This window comes from Haplochromis burtoni, unplaced genomic scaffold (assembly GCF_018398535.1).
Source record: "Haplochromis burtoni strain Fernald_Lab_line unplaced genomic scaffold, NCSU_Asbu1 Contig_44, whole genome shotgun sequence".
NCBI lineage: Eukaryota > Metazoa > Chordata > Actinopteri > Cichliformes > Cichlidae > Haplochromis > Haplochromis burtoni.
In genome coordinates this window covers 2,571,045-2,592,807 of record NW_024582405.1, presented here as the reverse complement: position 1 = coordinate 2,592,807, position 21,763 = coordinate 2,571,045, and the positions used below count along the sequence as shown (strand labels likewise).

Genomic DNA, 21,763 nt, shown 5'->3' with positions numbered 1-21,763 from the left:
ACACACACACACACACACACACACACACACACACACACACACAGTGTTTACTGTCACAGGTTTCCTGTTTTAACAGGATTTTTTTTCTTTTGTAACATAGTTTTTGTGATTATGAGATGGTGTTTTCAGGGTTTGATGGTTTTTGATGTGAACAGCGATGGGGACTGAACTCTTTTTTTTTTCTTTTTTTTTTAATCTATTTTACATATTTTCTGGTTCAGTCACCATGGAAACAAACAAACAAACAGAATTGACAACAGTCAATCAAAAAAAACACACCAATTGATTAGCATAAGAGATCACTGTCACTGGGGCTGGGGAGGGGAAGTCGGGGGAGGGGCATGCGTGGCTTCTTCCTGGAAGCTGATTGGTTGTCTTTGTGTGTAAAAAAAGAACCAATCACAGACAGGCAGGGAAGGAAATGTTTATGTTTCTGATTGGTTCCAGCCAATCAGCTGAATTTTTCAGAACTGCCGTCCATCATCCTGGCTGCCTATTGGTCAGGGGGTAGATTGGGTGGGGCTTGAGGTGGGAGGGGCTTAACTGGCCTTGTGTTTAACGTGTAACATACACACACACAGACACGCACACATACATACACAGTGTGGCCAGTCCAACAGGTGTAAACAGTAGAAAAAGTATTATTGAACTTGCTCAGTGTCATCATCATCATTATTATTATTGACAGCGTGGTTATCGTAACTCTTCCAGCCTGTAGCTCGTCCATGGCACAGAACTAAAATTTTAACAGTAAACCCTTCGTTTCATTTAGGATGCTCCGATCAGTATCAGCTGATCATTAGTGAAAATGCACCGGTTTTTTTTCCTAAAGGTAAAATTCACAAATAATTATTTAAAAAAACATAATGATATTGTCCTTTATATTATATATAAACAAATTTCTCTAGTTGACATATTAAAGCATATAAAGTAGCTGTTCTGGAGCTTTGGATCCTACCACATGTTCTTCCTTAGCAGATGGAGTGTGCCCAGTGTTGCAGAGGTTCCTTTTTTGTGTTTTTTGTTTTAAGCTTGCCAAAAATTTAAATTAGAAACTGCATAATTAAGAAACATGTTTATAGGAAGTAGCCATTAATAGATGGTTTTCCACAAAATATTTCAAACTGTTACTTTTAATGGGAGGCAATGCATTCCCAAATTCCTAAGAAGATATGGACTATAGGCACTTTTGGACCAAAAAGCATCAAAGATGTATAGCTTTCCAAAATACACTTTCCAGATATACTAAGCTAAGCATGGTTTGCAGATTCTTTTCTATTCAAACTGCCTACATACCAAAGATGGACAATTTATTTTCCCAAGGGGACACATGCTCAACTGGGACTGTTTTGGAGGGCTGCACCAAAAAGCTGAAATAAGTTATGCTCAATATTATTTTTTTTCTCTTTATAAGTTCATTGGTGCAGAGCTCCACACCAGTCCCAGTTTCTCATGGCCTCCTCCTGGAGCATAGATATGCAGAAGTGATGTAAAAGCTGAATAGCATTAAGTATACATGAAAAATCAAATTACCTTGCCCTCACACAGAGCCAAGGTAAAATTATTTCTCTGTGCTTTGCTCCATTTTTTAATCACTAAGAGTTTTATATACTCAGCTGATGTTACACCCATTTTTATGCAGGCTTTTTAAATGTACTTTTTTGCAATTACCTTCTGCAAATTTTAACCTAAACTCTTTACCACAGTGATTTATGTGTTGAAATGTTTTGAGTTGTGTACTGTCAAATTTTTAGTATTCCTTTCTAACCATACTCGAATTTCTTTTAGAACTTTAGTGATGGCTAGCGGTTCTCCAATCGTGCATATCATGTGTATCTAAAAAAACTAACAAAGGCTTGTTTAACAAGACCAATAAAAATTTCTCTGGTCCGAAAGCACCTTATCTTTGTCTTTTCACTAGCTTCAAGCTGAGGCGCAACAAACATAAATATATATGCAGCTGCAGGTTTTCCTGCTCAGTAAAAACCAGTATTGTAGACATGATCAAAACAGCAAAAGGTGACCTCTAGCGACCACATAAGGTATTAACCCAAGAATGGCTCCTACAAGTATCATGTTTCAATGTCCAGCTCTGGTTTAAAACTTTAAAACAGTGTTCATCCAGAGACCAACATCTCTGCTCAAATGCTAACTTTTCTCATATTATTCATCTGTATAGCGGCAATGGTTAGTAATAATGTAAATTTTGTGAATGGCGTCATAAAATATTAGAACTGTCAGTTGCAATTTATGGAGAATTTAGGAAATTAAAGTGATAGAGAGCAGGTTACATAAAATATAGCAGCCGTTCAACAGTGGAGCCAAAGTACAAGCCAAACCTTGTACAGTTTTAGTTCAGTAAAGTGCATAATCGAACTTGACTAAGTGCTAGTTATTATTTTTCCAATAGAATGGTAAATAAGAATGCAACAATGTTAAAACCCCTCAAAGCTGTCTGTCAACCTCTGCCAAATATTTAAACCAAACTAGTGAGCCTTAGTGTCTGAATTTTATCTGGTTATCATGAAAAACTACACCTGGTAATGCCCACAGGAATAAATCTCTGGGTTGCCAGACGAACTAGCTAAGGAGGTCTTTCCTTTTGTACTGTTTAATTTGGATATCTCTTCAGGTTTCCATGTCATGTTGAGCATTTATTTTAAGGAGGTACATCTCATCATAACCTTATGAATCCAACCTTGTATACTTGCCAAACCTCACCTAATCCCAACCATTTTTGAGCTCGAACTCTCTTTCTATCGTCATTTCCACTTATACCCTTTCTTCAAAACCTGCAGTTAACCAGAACCATTTTTATTCTCATCTTTTAAACCAACCTTCTGATACCGGTTTCTTGTGGGATCTGTACCTTCTTGTTCAAAAGCTTCTTTCTTTAATTCTATGTGGGGCAGTGCCTAAAACTACCTTTCCATCAACCTTCCAATGTCAAGCATAACTACTTGGAAAAGTTACACCTTCAGTAAATTCAGACTTACAGTCTTCTGCATTCTGAACAATCTAATTTTTAGTGTACTGAGGACCAGTTATTTCAGCTGGTTAAATATCAAATAGAAGACTTTCATAAGGATTTCTTATACACAAGCATAAGGATTTAGTAATCAGTATATGTTCAGTAATATCATCAGATGTAGACACTGATCAGAGCATCCCTAGTCTCCTTGGCAACTGTTATGCCCATCAGCAGGTTTCGGTATCTGGACTAGTGTCCCATCAGTCTTTGTGCTGCTGTGGATCTCGGCCAAATGCCACAAATCTGGTTCTAGTAGGCCCAGGATCCAGGATGGACTTCACCAAGCACTGGCCATGGCAATGGCACAGTATCCATAGTTCCTTGGCCAGTGAAACCACAAACGTGAACCATGCTTTGACCAGTAAGACAACTAGATTAGCCTCTGGTTTCACTAGAAACAATAGCCATTGTCCTGATCCCACTAAGACCAGTACCTGTGTGTCTTGGTATGCTAAGACTATTGGCTCAGGTGCTTGTTTAGTAGGACTTTGGTGGAACCTGGAACCATAATTCCAGACCCATGTGTCTTCAACCTAGAATTCTAGGCTTCTAGAACCAGTAACCATCAATCTTAAAAGAGTAAGACCATTGGCTGCGGCACTGACTTCATAGGGATATATTTCTCGGCTTGTAGACCGTTAAGACGATTGGCTGTAGTTGTGGCTTCAGTAGAACCAGTAGCACTGGCTCTGGGCTAGAAGGACCAATAACTATTAATCTTAGACCAGGTAGGCCAGTAGCCCCAGTTGTGGCTCTAATAGGATCATTAGAATTCTGGTTCCAGTGACACTAGTAATACCAGTATACAGAACTGGTTCAGGTTAAAAGGTGTGGAGTTGCTCCAGTCCATCACTGTGCTTTCAGGCTGCTTTAGCAGTTCAAGGGTCAAACTATAGTAGTCAAAGGTCATCCAGAGGGTGTGTGTAGCACCATGGGCGGTCTACTCCGAACCAGTTTAAACCAGTTTTAAATCAGTTTGATTCAACTTTGTTGTCCCCTTTTTCCTCACGATCTCTCCAGTCTGGTGTGGTTGAATCCAGTGTGACATAATTTTTGTCTGCTATAAGGAATTGTTTGTAACCTGCCCCATCGCAATCCCTGCCCCAAAGCCATCTCCTGGTTGGCTCCACTTAATTGGACCACTGTCCTCTCCCTGGCCAACAGAGAGCTCTGAGGATCCCAGGTCACTGCCAACTGGCTGAGAGGGGTGGCTGCTGTTGGTTGTGCCATCGGTGTGATTGGCCATCAGGGTAGAGGAGGAAGAGGATGAAGGGTTTCGGCTGATTACAAGCTCCAAGTGGTTTGGAGACTCTGCAATCAGGGGAACTACAAGGCAGCAGTCAAAGTCCCTGGTCCGCACATGGTTAATCTGTAAGAAAAAAGAAATCTTAATTTAAACCAAGAAATGAAGAGTTGAAGGCTGTGGAGAGATTAGTGAAACTGGTATATTTTTGTACCTGTAGTATTCGGTCATAGGCTTTGAGACCACCCCGTTCCGCTGGTCCTCCGGGTCGGATGTTATTAACATAGACGCCGCGGTCCAGCAATCCATCAGAAACGCTGAAACCAAAATCCTCCAGGTCTGTCGCCTTCTCCAGAGTGAGCTATGAGTACAAAAACACACCTGTCAGTTAATAAGGATCACAGGGTTTGTGAACCTCCCTAAAGAGAGCAAACACAGGCCAAACATTACCTTGTGAAGTTCCACAGGGTTCTGGTTTAGGATGTCATTTACTTCCTGTCTCATCTTCCTCATGGCGAAGGCTCGGCGCTGAGGGTCAGAGGGCAAGGTGTTGGATCGAGGAGTCACCTGAGAACAATCACAAGAAAGTTGTCTTCAAAATCAATATTTCACAAAATAACACGTATCACAGAGAGAGGTTAAAGGTCAGCGGCATGTACTTGTGGTCTGGAGTTGCTGCGCTCCTGGAAACTCGCCTGGCGTCCCAGTGTGCTCCGCAGAGGGGTGGGATCATGGTTTAGACTGAGGGTGGAGCCTGACATGATGGTAGCCTATGAGAGTCAATCAGAGAACAGCAAGCGCAAACGTCCAATCAGAACCGGATAAATAGCAAACATGGTAATTAAAGATTGCTGCCTTTGAACCCAGGTGGCAGGAAAGGACCTCTTTCTAATCATACATCACTATTATTTACTGTGCCTCTACTGATGTTTCTGAATTTCCATTCCTAGGATCTGCTGCTGTTTTTGAGCAGGCTCAACTGTTGTCACCATTGACTGTTTTAACTCATATTTACTGACAGGATCTATTGTTTTGTACAGTTTAATGGCCTGTAATATGAAGCAGGTTCAACATAACAAAGAAAATCTGGCTTTGCTTACTCTGATATCAGCAAGCAGCCACACGAAGGTGGTTATTGGTACCATTCAGGTCTATACAGTAAACTGTTTGGGGGAGTTTTTTGGCATACACTCTTTATATTCCCAGTGTGTCATTATGTTTTCCAGTGCTTTTAGATTTCATTTTAATATTTATTAACTGTGGAATTTTCTAACCTAGCAGTAAGTTTGACAACACCTATCAGGAGCTGATGATCTCTCTATAATAAACACACACCAAGGTAAACCTTGCTATTACCTGGTTGCAGAACTATCTTAATTCTTCGAAGTCCAAGTTGGAACTTCTTAATGTCATCTTGATGACATGTAGAAATGCACCATGTCATTTCTACATGATTGGGTGATTAGCTAATTGCTTTAACAAGCAGCTGAACATGTATACCTAATAAAGTGTCTGGTAAGTGTATATTACTCTATTTAAGGCTTATAGGAAAATAAAATTGCTTTAAAACGGCAGTTTTCCATTTTTCTTACTGGTCATTTTCAGGGAAAGAAAAACTACATACTAGTCATCAAGGTGTGAGGGATCTTCTAAGGATCAATACTGATTGATCAGTAGACTAAGGCTTTGTACATGCAGGTCTCTTATCTCAAGCATAGCCGACATAATCTAATAAGACATGAACTCTGAAAGCTCAGCATTCAACCTGAAGTTAGCTGGCTAATCATAAATCCTGCTTCGTAGTACAGACCTCTACAGATAGATTCTACTTTTGAGCTCACCCAGAGGATTTCAACTCCCTGATTGTCAATGTTTGATGATTGTGCTTATTTTCCACATCACATCCTTTTTTTTTTTTATGGCTAAGCTTCCCAACCGATGCCCACTTCAGCCAATCAGAATCAAGAACTCATCAAACGCATGCATGACTGACAGATCTGCTTCATGACTGGCAAAAAAAAAAAAAAACTACCCATGAGGCCTTGCGCAAGCTCTCCAAGCATGCCTTGCTCAAACTGCCATGCCTGGTGCAACAACATGACTCTGCCATGTGACTGTGTTTGGAAGCTGGGTGATGTCACTAAGATGTCACAATGACGTCACCATGGTCTGCTGTTAGAATGCAGTTAGAGTCACATTCAAAACCAGCAAACATGTCAGATGTTTGACAACGCTGGAGGTCCAGTTAGAGGAGACAGAAGAAGAGGAGGACAGGAGGAGTTAGTACAGGGGAGGGAGGATGGGGAATACCAGAGTGAGGAGGTGTGTCTCCTTTCCAGACTCCTGGAAGAGAAGGAGTCTCTTTTTTACTTCTGTGTGCCAGAGGAGGTATAAACATGTAGTTCTTTCAGCATGAATTGGACAAATATGACTAAACTTTGACTGTCAGTCCTCAGGGCTGAACAATAAGCCTCTCATCAGTGTTCACATCACTACATGATTATTTGTGTTAACAGTTTTTGTCCAGTTCAATAATTAAAGTGATCAATATTTCAGCTATATTTGGTTTGTCTTCATTCTTGTGGATGTGTGATGTGGTTTTTAAGTGTTTCTGTGGATAAGAAGAGCATTATAGTTGAGCTCATTACAGACTTCCAGCCTGTGTTGCTGTTCAAATCAAAATATCAATGTCATCCTGTAACAGTGCGGTGTATTGGGCACAGGAATGCTACAACTGTTTATTACAGAAGGTCTATACTGTAACTTCTCCAAAGCCAAGTGGGGAGACTTGATCTGGCTTGCTGTCCAAATGTTAAGTACTTGTGACAGTGTGGTGTATGGGTCACAAAAAGTTTATCTGTTTTTAAAAAATGCTTAATGAAGACTGTAAAAAGTTCACTTATGTTGAGCGTCTTTTTCAAATTGTGTTGAAATTGTGGACTTCAACCTACAAACCAGTTTTTAAATTGTGTTAATCAGCAAAGTAAAACCGCAGTTATGATAGATATTTTATGCCATACTTCCTCAAAACTGTCTTCATATTTAGTGCAGGAAGAAGCTATAAAAATGGGATTTTCTAAGGACAGTGACAGTTCTATCAGAGAGATTTGTGACACTTAGTGTGTTTGGACTGTGTTCTTAGTAGTGGTGCAACGGATCAAAAATCTCACGGTTTGGATCGGATCACGGTTTTAAGTCACGGATAGGATCAATTTTCGGATCAGCTAAAAAAAAAGACAAAAAAAATGTTAACATTTACTTATTAACTTATTTAAGTATTTTTTGCCTATTAAAAACATCCAACTCAAGACTCATTCCACGGAATTATATAAAAATAAATTAAGGTGCAATGTAGGGCAGTACAGGGCTTTGTATCTACCACTCCGCTGTGATATAACGAGCGGTCACGGTCACGTAGCTTTCCGTTGCCCTGGAGGTCGACCCATTTGTAGTTGGGCAACAGAAGATGCCTGGGACAGTTCAGCCATAACTTTAAACTTTTCCTGCTCATACATGCCTGGGTACGATCTTGTCACTGAAGTGGACGCGCAACGGGATATCATAGCGCGGCTCAAGCACGTTCGTCACAGTTTAAACCCTTTGTTTTGCACAAGGGAATACGGCCTCCCGTCTGCAGCTAAACACCCCAGTAGCTTTTGTAATAGCTTTAGCCCAGTTGGACTGGGCAGCAAAGGGCTGCTTAAATGCCGCAAAGTCCTCTGCTCATCCACTTGGACCGCTTTCACTGATCATAACTATTGCTTGACAGACTGACCACGCGCACCATACACATACTTTTTCGAATCTTCAGATCATGTGCGTGCCGGACCGTAGAGTGGGATTGGTTCGGATTACGGATCAGCCGTGATCCGTTGCACCACTAGTTCTTAGTGTGTAGGGTAGGTTTTTTTTGTTTTGTGTGTCATAACATTGAGACGACTACTGAATGTCACAGATGCCAGTCAACAATCCACCAATGGCAGACTGCAGCGTAAACGCTGTCTCCTGGTGATCCACAGGAGGAGTTTCTACACCTTCAAGGTGTCAGGCCTGTGATGTGCCCCCTTGTCTTATGGTAGACAGGAATTTAATGTAAATAACTACCACATTTGTACAATTTGAAATTTAAAATTTATATTTGCATTTCAATGTTTGTGGTTTTCACACTAATAAAGTCTAACTGTTGCAACTCTGATTTTTTTTGTGTGTGTGATTTTAGGTCAATTGTGTTAACACAGTATGTCAAAATGGAAAATAACTGTAAAGACATACATGTGAGATTTTATTGAAAGTAAAATCAAAAACCAAATAAACTCAACTCCAGAAGGTTAAAAAATTAGCCTTAATCCATCATCTTTTCAACATTTTTTCTATATCTTCTTTGAGAAAAGCCGGCCTATCAAACTTCACAGTGTAGGTGCTGGTATCCATACACCAGAGGGCGATGCAGAAAGGCATTAGCATCTGAGAATTCTTCATTTGCTGAATAAAAATTTCAGAAGCCTTACTCCTGCTAATACTCAACTCTTACTGTAAATACTTCTTCTACTGCTAACACTTCTCACTATAGTAGATTTCGTGGCGTTCCTCACCTCCAGCTCTCTGAGGATGCCGCTCTGTCCACAGGTCTCCAAGTCCTCCAGAGCCTGAGACCAGAAGTTCTCCTCCTGGTCTGGTTCTGTCCCATCATGTCCCACATTAAACCTGAGAAGGAAAGGTAACAGGTCAACCAGTCAGCATGATGGACACACACACACACACACACACACACACACACACACACACACACACAGAGGAAGCTAGTGGTAATGCTGGAGAGTGTTTTTTTAACAGGAGGGGGCATGGGCAGTGATGACATACACATCCACCAGGTATTGATATCGGTGTGGCGGGGGTTAAAGGTCACCAAGTGAGGGTATCTGCTGGAGGTTACTGGGTGTCACAGAAGACTGTGTGTGAAGGGTTAAAGGTCAAAGGTCACTGTGGTACCTGCTGTCAGAGATTAGACCGCTGGGCAGATTACAGCCTCTGCAGAAAGACACACTACTGTTATTGCTGTTAGCTCAGCGCTACATACTCCATTGTTATGGATGAGGAATGCTAACAGCTACAAAAGATATGCTGCAAAATGTATCCGTGCACATCCATCTTCAAGCCTCTCTTCTGATGTGCTTCTGGGTTTAAGGGTATACACATACTAGGCAAGCTCAGTTTGTTTAGACTGATCTTATCACACAGTTTGAGCATCAGTGTTATAGTTTCAGTGAACTGTGCCAGTTTGTGATGTAGAGGAGGAGGATCGAGTATCTGTACCCTCAGTATTTCATCTGTATCTGATAATTCATGGGAGAAAACTTGAAAAATTGCATTCTGAGTAAATTTGGAAATCACTATGTGGCATAAGTGGCTGCTCAAAACTAGTATGAAAAGCATATTAATCCTTCTCCCTCCTCTGTAACAGTTTTGAATAATTGTGTTGATCAAAGTACTTTAAGCCCTGAAAACAGCTTGATTAAACCTGGAACAGTTGAATACTGTCTGTTATATAACAAAGGTTATTACAGTTTTCTTTACTCAAGCTTTTATGTTTTTCACTGTGCCGTTCACTCAGTCTCTCACCCTCCGAGAGGTGGGCGGTCCCAATCATCGTCATTCAGACCCAGATCCGACAGTGGATTGGCTCTCTGGCGAGTGGAAGATGATGATTGGCTGTTGCTTGTCTTGGCGCTGCGCCACTCGTGGAAACTGTACAGTGACGACTGAAAAGTAGGAGCTACACACACCAGCAAAGGAGAAGTGTTTCATTACTGAGGCATTAATGAGGTCAGCAGAGGACAGAGGTCGGTCCCTACCTGGGGTGGTGAAGCTGCTGTCCATGTTGGATCCATCCCAGGACTCCACAGCGCTGTCCACGGACGGCAGTGTGCTGAACGCTCTCTGGCTTGTCGGAGGTGCAACCATGACAACAGGCTCCTCCTCCCCATCCTGGTTCTCCAGGTTAGGCCCCACTCCTGGCCCCAGACCCGAACCAATCACGCAAGACTTTGGGCTTGACACTGCAGACAGACGGAGTACGTTTGTCAAACCGCCAATGTGCGTTCGTGAATATAAATGTGTAAATCTGTCACTCCACTGGAAGTGACACTGTGTCCCGTCCCTTTAATGAGCTGTACGTTCAACTCTTCCCCTACCACAAGGGGTCGCCACAGTGTTATGGGTAGCTCTGCATCTTTGATTCGGGAGCTTTATTCCCTTCCAGACAGAACAGAAGGGACTGAAAAGGGGACTTTTCGCTTGTTGGGTGCTAGTTTGCACCACCAAACTATGGAGCCACTTAATGACCTGTACAAATAACGACCATCATTCAAACCTCTCCATGATGTGTTAACAGCAGCGATGGCGTAAAAGTGCAGGTTATAAAACTTCCCTAATGAAATCTTTAAATTACGGTAAATTATATTCAACATGTGCTCTGTGGAGGACTGTTTATAAAAATGGTTCTAATTCTTGAACAGTTAATGTTTAACTTTGTCAAACAGCCTGAATTAAAGCTTAAAGTCTGACTGTTCGATTTAACATCCACACCACCGCCACAACTTCAAGCTGGATAAAACACAAAGCAATAAAAAGGAAAGTTGATGCCGAGGAGGGAGACTGGGTTGTCAGTTTCTTTTTTTCAAAGATCATAACTGGTGCTGATATTTTGATGTTTGAATCATTTGAGTCACAGAGGGGGAACAGAGGCTTCAGAAAGTCGCTGAAGTGGAACGATGCATTCAGCCACTGCACAATGTGTCTCTCTGAGGCCATCTTAAAGCTATGGAGCTGTAAAAGGAGGTTTCCTTTTCATGTGCAGCCGGTTTCACAGCAGAAGGTTTTGCAGTTTGATACAGGTAACTACACGATCAAAAAGCTTTTACTTTTCTTTCTGTTTAAAATGAAAACTCCCACACAGCTGCTGTAAGATCAGGACTAGAAAACAGTCTGTGGGCTGCTTGTGTGCAAGAACAAAACTTATAAGTTATTATTTTGCTCTTATATCAGGACATATTTGTTACAATTAAATGTCCAAAGCTGGTGAAACAGTTAGTCGTGAATTATTCTGCTTTATTAATAGTTTATAAAGGCTACTGAGTGATTGTTACTGGTTAAGTAAGCTGTATGAGACACACTACACAAGCCTGGCTCTTGATGTGAATCTCATTTCCTTGTGTTTTGCATTTGCTGTTGATGCTTGTGATTATGAACGGTGTTTATGGTGTGAAAAAAGCGTCTACGTACGTTCTCCCTGCTTCTTGATCTTCAACGTGACCGTCTCGCCCGCCTGCTGCAGCAGACTGATGGCTTCACTCAGAGGTTTCCCCTTCAGGCTGCTGCTGTTGATCGCAAGAATACGGTCGCCTACATGGATCGCACCAGTCCTGTAAACAACACCAAAACACACAGAAATATACACTCAGGGTTCAGCAACTCAAAAATCATACTTGACAAGACTTTAAAGAAGACTGGAACTGAGTTAACAGTCTACAGGGAAACACAAATATACTTATACACAAAATAGAAATGAGAATCATTTCTGTAGGAAAGAGGTGAAAACCCAATTGATGATGAGGAAAATAATTATTTTTAAACAGCAGAGGGCGACACTCTCCACTTCATCTGGCATCCTAAGCTTATCATGTCTGTCACGGTTTCACTCCATATTTCATTCCTCCAGTCACTGATGTTATTTTTAGAAAGATGAAAAATCTTTTCTTATTTAAAATTTCTTTAATTTTTTATAGTGAGACCATTTAGATGGCCTGCGCTGATACTGTATTTCTTATTTTATACATCATTAAACATAATCCCTCAGATTTAGGCAGCCAGCTTTAGCATTTCCTCTGTTTACGACCTTTGACATAAAGATGGCGTTTACACAAACAACCCTGGTTCTAAGCTTCTTAGTGTCTGAGTTTCTGTAAATAAAATGCCGTATTAAGCACAGAATGTATTTAATACTAATCCAGAATCATACATAACACCAGCAGGGAACTACTAAAGACAATAGAGCCTGCACTAATGATAATAATAATAATAATAATAATAATAATAATAATAATAATAATAATAAACATCTATTTATGGCACTTTATAGTGAATAAATGCGATCCTCCAAATAGCTGAAAAGAACAGAAAACTAGATGTGCTGATTAAGTGATTAAATAATCCACAAACTTGACATGTTTTCTACAGGTGTGACCTGTAATTTATTTTTTATGTAATGTAATTAGAGTTCATGTGCGTGCACCTCTCTGCCAGCCCCCCCTTGCTCAGAGAGGAGATGATGATGGGGTCGAAGGGCTCCTCGGTGCCTGAGATGGTGATTCCCAGCGGACCACCATAGCGTTGAAGCTCCACTGTGTAAATGATGCTGCCAGACACCTCCTGTTCATCTGAAACATTCAATAAAGATCGATTCCACATAAGGTCAGTGGTGAACAGATGATCAGGAGAAGATGGCATGGGAAGGGATGATGTGGTGACACAGACTAAAACACGCTAAAACTAAGCCAGAAGTGCAACGTTTGTCCTGAAAGTAGCATTAGACACCTCCTTTAAACCTTGAGTGGGTTTTCAGGGACTTAAGGGCCCTGTGTACCCTTAAGAGCGGCTGAGGACATTTAGAAAACCTTGACTGGGATCTATGTCGCCATTAAAATGTTCTAAAGGTTATCAAGGTCCAGGGTCTGCCATAAGTTTAGTGAAATCCTCAATCAAGGTCAAATTATTCAGCAATGTTTGAGTTAGTTTTGAAAAGAAGAGCCACCCTGGTAAGACACTTGAGAGTCCTTGAGAAGTTGATGGCATGGTCAAGACCACTAAAACGTCCTCAAGGATATTTACAGCATTCAGAGGATTGTTGAAAAAGATTTCAAGCAAACAGTTTGCTTTCCAGTCGTCCTTTAGGACGGTTGATGATCCGGCTCTACATCTAGTAGTAGTAGTTCTAGTAGTACCTTAGTAAATTTCTGTTCGTCCTTATGGACGATCGAATAGATTTAGAAAATATGAATGGGGTCCTGAAGGATTCAGGGATGTTCTAGTTGGTGTTGAAGATACTTAAGATTGTGCTGGTCCCTTAGAGTCACTGATAAGGTTTGAAAGAATGTGGCCATCCTGAAGATCACCAACAAGATCCTAAATGTTTTTGAGAACATTCATTTTTTGGAAGAAGATTTCAAGAATAATGGATTAGTTTCTAGTCCTCGAAGACTCCTGACAGTCATGTTGTGATCAAGTTATGATTAGATTTCATGTTTAAAGAGGTTTTAAGTTTAACTTAAAATGATACAAGACAAATGATTTCAAATCAGCTATTGATCTAGAGAGTTTAGGACCCCATCAGGACTCTCTAAAGTACAATAAAACTGTCATAAAGATGCTAAAGATCTCAGGATTGTCAGAAGATTAGTGAAGATTTTATGAGCATCAGTTTGGCTCCTACATGCTTTTAAGTACCACTGTCTTTTCACTTATTCAAAAGGATTTAGGTGTGACTGTTGGTGTTGCTAAAGCTCTTTAAATATGATCTTTTGAGGAGAATTTGGAAAGGTCCCACAGCTTATTAAAGTTGGCAAGTAGGTCACCACGGAACGACTCCAGAGGTTCTTTTTAAGGAGGATTAATGATACTGTGGGCATCCCTGAAAGCTGGTTTATCACTCGGCCTCTTGCTTTTGGGAATAGACTTAAAAGCGATACCAGAGTTGTCTTCATCTTTGCGGATCTTCAGTTTGACGAGCTCCTCACACTGCTGGAGGATCTGAACAGCTTCCTCCATGGAGCAGTTCTCCACACGGATGTTATCAATGGCCAGCAGCTTGTCTCCCAGCTCCAACGTCCCCGTCCTGAAAACACATTCAGGTAAATTAGAGGAACAAGTTTAATAAAGAAGTCAGCTGAGATCGTTATTATGTCATATTATCATAATCATGACTGCAGTGCATCTGCTTTATGGACAGGATGGAATTTTGCATTAATATCAGGTCTTCAACATATGAAATATAACCTTACAAATTTTACATGAAGATATGTTAACTTGTACATGAAATAGGGGTGAAGATATTGCTTTGGGTTTAAACCACGAGGTACAACTTAAACCAATTTTTTAGGCTTTATTTGTTTACATTTTGGGAAAATTAATCGCAATCATTTTACCTAATATCAGTTCTTTTTTAGTTTGTAAAGGACATCGAAGCTGGAAGATATCCTCTGAAATTGGTCCAAAATCTTGTAAAACCGCCGGCACTTTCTTTTCCGTATGAAGGTCTATAACTAGTCCTCTGCTTCCTGTTTCTAAAAGTCCTGCAGACTAAACAGATGCTACCTGCCAGCAGAAGCCCTTTAGCTCATATTCTGCTTCACAGTCCAAAACACATGACCTACAAACCACGACATGCACAGGCCTGGACCGTTAGCCTAATTAACCAAACACGTACAGGCGGCAGTCTGAGGTTTAACACAGCTGACACTGTTTTATTTTAGCCTCACATACTGTGTGTAGAGTTCAGCCTCGGTTAGGTTTAAGGCTGGATTAGAGTTAGTTTAGCCATAGTTTGTGTCACCTGTGTGCGACGCTGCCTTTTTTGATGTCCGAGATGATCAAAGGATCACCTGGTTTCCTGTTGGACGGAGCTGCAGACACACAAAGAGACGAGTTGAAGATGAAACAGAAAACTGTAAATAATTAAACCTGTTTACACCACTACAACCAGAAGTAACGATTAAATGTTAAAGGGGAAAAGTAAAATCAAAGCAGGAAATGTAATATTGAAGTGACACCCAAGAGGAGGTCGGGCTGGATCTGGTCTGATGAAATCTGTCTTTCAGAATGAAAATTTAATTTCCCCGATGTGTAAACATGATGAAACACCAAATTAAATCATTTAATAAAAAATAAAACTACTGTCACTGACAATAAAAAGACTTTTATAATATTCTAGTTGCTTGTTTTGGCATTGGCACTCTTTCTTAATCAATAATTAACACAGAGCTGTGTTACTAATAAAGTCTATCTAAACCATCCACAGTAGCGACCTCACATTAGTGTACGCGTTTGCGTAGTCGTTTCTCTTTACTTACAGCTGATGGTGATTCCCAGTTCCACTCCTGGTTTCTTTGGGAGCTTTACGTGGAACGTCCCTGAACTGGGGATGACTGACTCTGTGCAGAAAGATGGAGACATTTCAGCAGTAGAAATGTTTAATTTACTGTGAAATACATCAGAAGAGGAATAAAGGCTTTCTGCTCAACATCTTCTCAGTCAGAATCAGGTGATTAAGCTTCTGTTCGAGGCTTTAATCATACGCTCTGTATACAGTCCTGCTTGGCTTGATGAGAACCAGGGTTTCAATCTTACTCACATTTGGTTTAACGGTTATAAATACAGGAAGAAATAGAAATATTTTTTGCTCAGAGACCTCGGCAGACATGTGGAAAACAATTTCAATAACAGTCAATGATTAATCACAAAGTGAGCTCATAGGTACGACGTATATGTTAGCTGTCCATGTATTAAACCTGATTCTACATAACTTAGAGGATACATCATGCTCTCAAATGTTTATAGAAGATCAAAGTTCAAAACTTAGAGGTGATCATACATAAAAATCTTTCCTGCAAGTCAAAAATCTTTAACGCACCATTTGTGATGACATCTGTCTGTTTTGTAGCTATTATGTTAAGAATGTTCAGGAAGTCTTTTGTGCTGTCCATTTGTACATTTTATTAATTTATTAAGTGAAGTATTGAGATTATTAATTGTTAATATCAACACTGACTGATAAAGACAAAAAAAGACTGCTACAGATTCACACTGGCCGTAGATGCTGACAGTAGGTGACGTAACATTTAACTTCACCATTATTAGATGACGCACAGCTATATCGCTTCTTCGCTACCATTCGGTACAGTAGACTGGACATCACAAAATAAATTGGGAGTTAATCTTTTACATAAGCCTTTGTTTATAACTGGCTATGAGCATGTTCATAAACATACATCCACTGCTTGGTCCCTTTATTCCGAATATCCAAAGCACTGTTAAGAACTCGTGTTAAAACTGAAAATCCAGATGATCTTCTAATTATTAAAAAAAGCTAAATTGATCTGTTCTTGTTTAATTATCCTGTGTAAAGATTATCTATTACTCACTTTCCATAAAATCAATCAGCATAGATGATGACATTATAGAGATTTGTAAAATAAATGATTGTAGTATTTGGCTCCTTGCAGGTTTTGGAAGATGTCCCCTTGGACTGACTTCAGTTATGATGCTTTCAGGAAGTGAGGAAAATTTTCTCAGCCTTATGTTTCTCTGGGAAATAACGTCCACGGTCTATATTCTTCTTTTGGTTAAATTGTGACTCTGACTGTCCTGTAAATGACATCTCGTACAGTTAACCGTCCTGCAGCTACAAATCATACAATATGCCTGTGAGTCACTACTGACAGCTTGTTGTGTCGTTCTATTAAACTCAGGCGTAGGTGGTTATTTACACCAGCTGGAGTACGTTACATCCACAAAGAGTCTGACAAATTACAGAGAAGCAGAACCAAACACAGACTGGCAGTCAGTCAGCCAAAACACGACGACACAGAAAACAGATGTCTTTGCCCAGCAGACAGACGTTCATCAACAAGCACAGTTTTCAGTGCTGATCAGAAGCATGAAAACACAATTCTGATAAAATGATTTTTTTTTTTTTTTTTTTACCAGCTACATCGAACTCAATTTCCAGTGTGAGCTGAGCAGTGATGGACGAGTCTCTGAGCAGCTGATTGGTTTCTTCAAGGGTCGAATCTTCGGTTGGGACGCCGTTTATGGATAAGATCCTGTCACCGATCTGCAGGATGCCACACCTACACATATATACACAAATATCTGATCACTGGAGCTCTCCTTACAATACTGTAGAGTCTGTACAGAAGGACATGAGGTAATGGCATTTTGAACTGGTGCTGCAAACATAAAATGCAAAGCTGCGATATAGAAAATAAAAATTATATATATGTTACCATGATTATCAATAAAGACAAAATATTAAATATTTCCAAATTTCACAAAAAAAACTGAAAATTGGGGGGAAAAAGTTCAAATCTGAGAAGCAAGGGCAAAAGAATTTTTTCTCTAAATTTTTTTTTAAAGCCATCATAGCTGTGTCAGTGTGTTTACCTCTCAGCAGGGCTGTCGGGGTCGATGTAGGCAATGAGTGGCGGGGACGACAGCGTTTCCGTGGCGAACACTCCTCCCTGCAGTTGCAGGCCAAACCCCATGATGCCGTCGCCAAGCAGCGTCACCTCGGTGGTTTCCGTGTGGACTACCTGACCGGCCAGACCCACAGTGCTGGACGCAAGGGACACTGACAGAAACAAAGATTATTCTATTTTTTAGTCTCATTTTCCTCCCGTCCTGTGACAGCACCTCAGTCCTGTCCTTGTTTTCTGTCATACATACGCTGTTAGAGGGTGCAAGCTCATATCAAAATGTCATGGTTTAAGGGGTTGTAATGTTTTTTTACATTTTGTTGGTCATTATTGGTCATGTTATGAATTCATGTCTAAAACCAGCTAATAAAATAATAAGATTTGTTGGATTTGGAGACAGACTCACAGGAGCTCTTAAAGTCCTTTTTCTTGCCCTTCCTCCTCATCAGTGTGCCCCGTGGACTTGTGGGATACATGTTCCTGGGCAGGGTGCTCATGTTGAGGGAGGAGAGGCTATAGGCCGACATGGAGCCTGGAGAGAAGGAGTGGCTGAGCGCTGCAGAAAGAGAGAGGGCTGATGAGGAAAGGTCTCTCTCTCTCAACAGAAAACATGAGAGAGAGTGAGAGAGGTGCACGTACGAGGATTGTTTGTATGGCGGTTGTGCGATCTGGCGCCTGATTGGTCAGGGTGGTACGTGTTGTAGTGGTAGGGGGGGAGGATAGGGGCAGAGCCTCCGGTCTCCCAGGGGAGGGGGCGGGGACTACGCTGCACCTTGACTGCACAGACACACACAGAGGAGGGTGTTTAGGTTAAGACAAGAGGAAAGGTCAAAGGTGAGGCAGGTGCTTGGATCACAGCATCGAGATACCTCACTGGGAAGCCAGATGAGGAACTGTCATGCATACACAGGTGTGTGTCTTTCACGGCTTTATAAAAGATTACTCCTCTCTTCACATACCGGTAATCTTTTATAGGGCCTCTTGAGTGTGTGTGTGTGTGTGTGTGTGTGTGTGTGTGTGTCTCTATACTGGTCTGTGGTGCATTCAGGGCCTTGTCGGATGTGATGTGTGTACGTTTATACCGTGCTGTGGTGCGTTCAGGGCTGGTCGGGTCTGGTGTTGTGGCAGGATCTCCAAGCGGACGGTCTGACAGGAAGCAGAAAGCAGCTGAGTGGCTTCAGCCAGGGAACAAAACTCCATCGACTTCCCATCAACGGACAGGATATGATCTCCTGCATGAAGAGCACCACACCTACACAAAAACACAAAAATAAACAGAGAATTTAAACCTGAACTTGGACAAAACTCATAAGTTAAATTTCTGCAGTTAAAAGTGCAACAAAATATTTCAGTTTCTGCACAAATACTGAAGTTAAAGTGTGACTGAATGAAGCTGAAAGATGACAAGGTGGTTAAAATAACCAAATTTACATAGAATCAAATAATAAGATAAGAAAACGGTGGTAATATTAGTTAATAAGCTGAAATTCCACTTTAGGGAAAATGAAAGCAGCTGGAATGATGCTCAATACGTGAAATCAATAAATAATAATAATAAAACAATGCAGTTAAAACAGTAAAACAGCATCAGGGTCAGAGGTTAGATACCTGTCTGCTATACTGGCTGGTTTGACCTTGTCGATGATGATGACCTGCTTGTTGCAGAACATGGAGGTGGACAGGGCCACACCCAGGCTAGACCCTGCCGCCTTGGCAACTTCAACCAGCAGCGGCCCTGATGCCGTGGCAACAGAGTCTGAAGGAGGGAAAACAGACAAAGTTTTTACAGTTTTTACATCGTGTCATTTACAAACGGTCCAAACGGTGTTCATCAGGGTTCCATCCTGGGTCCTGTTTAATTTTATGTAAAAGTTCCAAATAAACTGATCATCTGAAATCTTTATGATTCAGATGATACTCTTCTTTATATGTTGGTAAATTTTTAGAATTTTACTCTACACAGTACAAAGTACAAATGATCTTTTATTTTAACCAAAAATCACATTTTGGGTTTCAGATGATAAATACAAAATAATACTTCTCATGCACTGTTTCCTAATGTTAACGTTAACCAAGAACAGGACTGAATATACACATAATACAGTTGTGATCAAAAGTCTATATCGACTTAATCATGTGCATTAGTGTTATGGAAATTCCAGTATCTATTGGTAACTGTTCTTTTCCCAGGGTTAAATGATTGTGCAGCATACATCTTTAATTACATAAAAAATAAATAAATAAATAAATAAAATTAGCTGCACAAGTTTGAATTTATTTTGGATTTTCTCTACTCCACAGTGCCTCTAAAAAAACCATGTTTCTGCCATAATTCGGGCTAAACGTTTGACCAATCATCTTGGCAGAATTGCTACAGTTCATTTAAACTGACTGGTTTCCTAGGACATACTTATGGTCTACTCTCTTATTATTTTTCTACTTACAGAGAAACATTAATGAGTTCTGCAGAACACAAACTTACTTCTTTAAATTGCTTTTGTCATTCAATGAACATCTCAAAATTGTATCTAATATCCACATATCAGGATGGACACAAATTCAAGCTCAGCTGCAGTCCTGGCACATTGTTTGGCATCGTTTCTCATCTGTAAGCCCCCTGGCAACCTACCTCTACCCAAACTTTCCATTAAATGTAATTTCAAATTTAATAACAATAAATGTCAAAACCAGTACAAGCAAGATTTCAGCTTGAATCCCCACAACCTTCTCCTTTTCCTGCACAGTTCTGATGTTAACTGATTAACGCTTTAAGCTCTGCTGGGAGGGGACACTGATGACTGACCCATCACGGAGACGTCATACTCAATCAGCAGCGTGGCCTCCTGTCCACACTGCTTCAGGATGCTCATGGCCTCTGAAAGTGTGCTGCCATGGAGACGAATCCCATCAATGCTTAACAACCGATCACCTGGCTTGATGGTTCCTTCCCTGCAGCAAAAGAGAAAGAAAACAGTTTTTAGTCTGTACAAAGGCTCCCAAGGGACAAAAATCAGACAGACAGGTCAGAGGTCACGTACCGGTCTGCTGGGCCGCCTGGCCGGATGGTTGTAATGACGATGGGACGGGACTTGTTCCTGTCTTCATGGGCTCCACCTGCAAACACGCGGTCACATCACCATGTTTATTTTGATTTATTCTAAACACACAAACAGAACTCGCCTCACCTCTGATGACGAAACCAAAGCTGTTTCCTTCTTTGTGAAGCGTGACTTCCACATTCTTAAACATGACCCCTGACCCCTGCACCGCTGCAACACACCAGAACATCAACAACACGTCAACATTGCAGCCGGCCGGGTGCAGCTGAGTGTACACGTCTTCTGCTGGCAGAACTTACAGACAGGCGGCAGCTCGTACTCGACCTCCAAGACGACCCGTTCACCCACGTTCTTCAGCAGACTGATGATCTCATCGTGTCTGAACTTGGCCAGGTTGATGCCATTGACAGACCTGATATAGTCGCCCACGTTCAGCTGGTCACTCCTGAGCAAACAGCCAAAACATCAGCTTTAATTTTACTTAATCAAACCTTAATGAGTTCGTTTAAGAAGAGGCTGTTCCAGAAAGGATGCTGCTAAACATTAATAACTGCCACTGCTGCACCAATATCCATTAATCAGTCACCCAAAGTGTTCTGTGTCATTTTTGCTCATTGTCGCTTTGTAGCTGGTAGTTGATCGTACATTGCAGGCTCCTGCTGCAGCCCAGTCACCTATGCCTAGAGGGTAACGGCTGAGAAAAATATATATTATCAGGCTGGTTAAAGAGGGGTTGCTGGAGGTTGCTGGCTGTCTCTAGGTAAACTCAGTCACAAAAAGGGTTCTTTCAGTTTGCATGGAATATGCAGATTTGTCTGCAAATACTCATCGACTACCCACTGAGCGTTAGTAAAACTTTAAAAACGTCCGACCAGAAACAGAAACCTTCACCTGCAAAGTAAAAATTAGTTAGTATCTTGCCCAAGGATATTTGGCATGCAGACTGGGGAAGCCAGGGATCGAACCACCAACCTTCCGATCAGTAGATGACCCACTCTACCACCTGAGCTACAGGCTACAGCCACCCCTGGAGCCCACTATGTGGAATATTCATGTAATCTATAGGTTTTCACTAAGTACAAAGTGATGTAGAACACGTTTTGTCTTTTTAATATCTTATATCTGATTGCTCATCCCTTTAAACAACTGAAAATACCTGGCACAACTCCAAAGTTAGTCTCAA

The 21,763-nt window shown here is 41.0% G+C and overlaps 1 protein-coding gene across 12 annotated transcripts in view; it reads right to left on the bottom strand.

Annotated features, from left to right (window-relative positions):
* Nucleotides 1–6: 6 nt before the first annotated feature.
* Nucleotides 7–21,763, bottom strand: part of grip1 (glutamate receptor interacting protein 1) — a 72,841-nt gene continuing 51,084 nt past the window's right edge. For 6 of the 12 annotated variants that reach the window (XM_042220193.1, XM_042220197.1, XM_042220190.1 and 3 more), the window contains 24 exons: nt 20,880–21,025; nt 20,707–20,790; nt 20,560–20,635; nt 20,325–20,470; nt 19,130–19,277; nt 18,604–18,773; nt 18,161–18,298; nt 17,928–18,077; nt 17,490–17,676; nt 17,031–17,176; nt 15,398–15,478; nt 14,881–14,950; nt 14,018–14,163; nt 12,565–12,709; nt 11,556–11,695; nt 10,127–10,330; nt 9,894–10,047; nt 9,264–9,302; nt 8,867–8,978; nt 6,585–6,617; nt 4,934–5,044; nt 4,725–4,841; nt 4,489–4,635; nt 7–4,400 (listed from right to left, as the gene is read on the bottom strand). In XM_042220193.1, coding sequence (XP_042076127.1) covers nt 4,092–4,400; nt 4,489–4,635; nt 4,725–4,841; nt 4,934–5,044; nt 6,585–6,617; nt 8,867–8,978; nt 9,264–9,302; nt 9,894–10,047; nt 10,127–10,330; nt 11,556–11,695; nt 12,565–12,709; nt 14,018–14,163; nt 14,881–14,950; nt 15,398–15,478; nt 17,031–17,176; nt 17,490–17,676; nt 17,928–18,077; nt 18,161–18,298; nt 18,604–18,773; nt 19,130–19,277; nt 20,325–20,470; nt 20,560–20,635; nt 20,707–20,790; nt 20,880–21,025 — 3,199 coding nt within the window. In that variant the 3' untranslated portion in view covers nt 7–4,091. The remainder of the gene's footprint in view (nt 4,401–4,488; nt 4,636–4,724; nt 4,842–4,933; nt 5,045–6,584; nt 6,618–8,866; nt 8,979–9,263; nt 9,303–9,893; nt 10,048–10,126; nt 10,331–11,555; nt 11,696–12,564; nt 12,710–14,017; nt 14,164–14,880; nt 14,951–15,397; nt 15,479–17,030; nt 17,177–17,489; nt 17,677–17,927; nt 18,078–18,160; nt 18,299–18,603; nt 18,774–19,129; nt 19,278–20,324; nt 20,471–20,559; nt 20,636–20,706; nt 20,791–20,879; nt 21,026–21,763) is intronic. The other 6 variants (XM_005921087.3, XM_014333242.2, XM_042220195.1 and 3 more) reach the window with 5 other exon arrangements.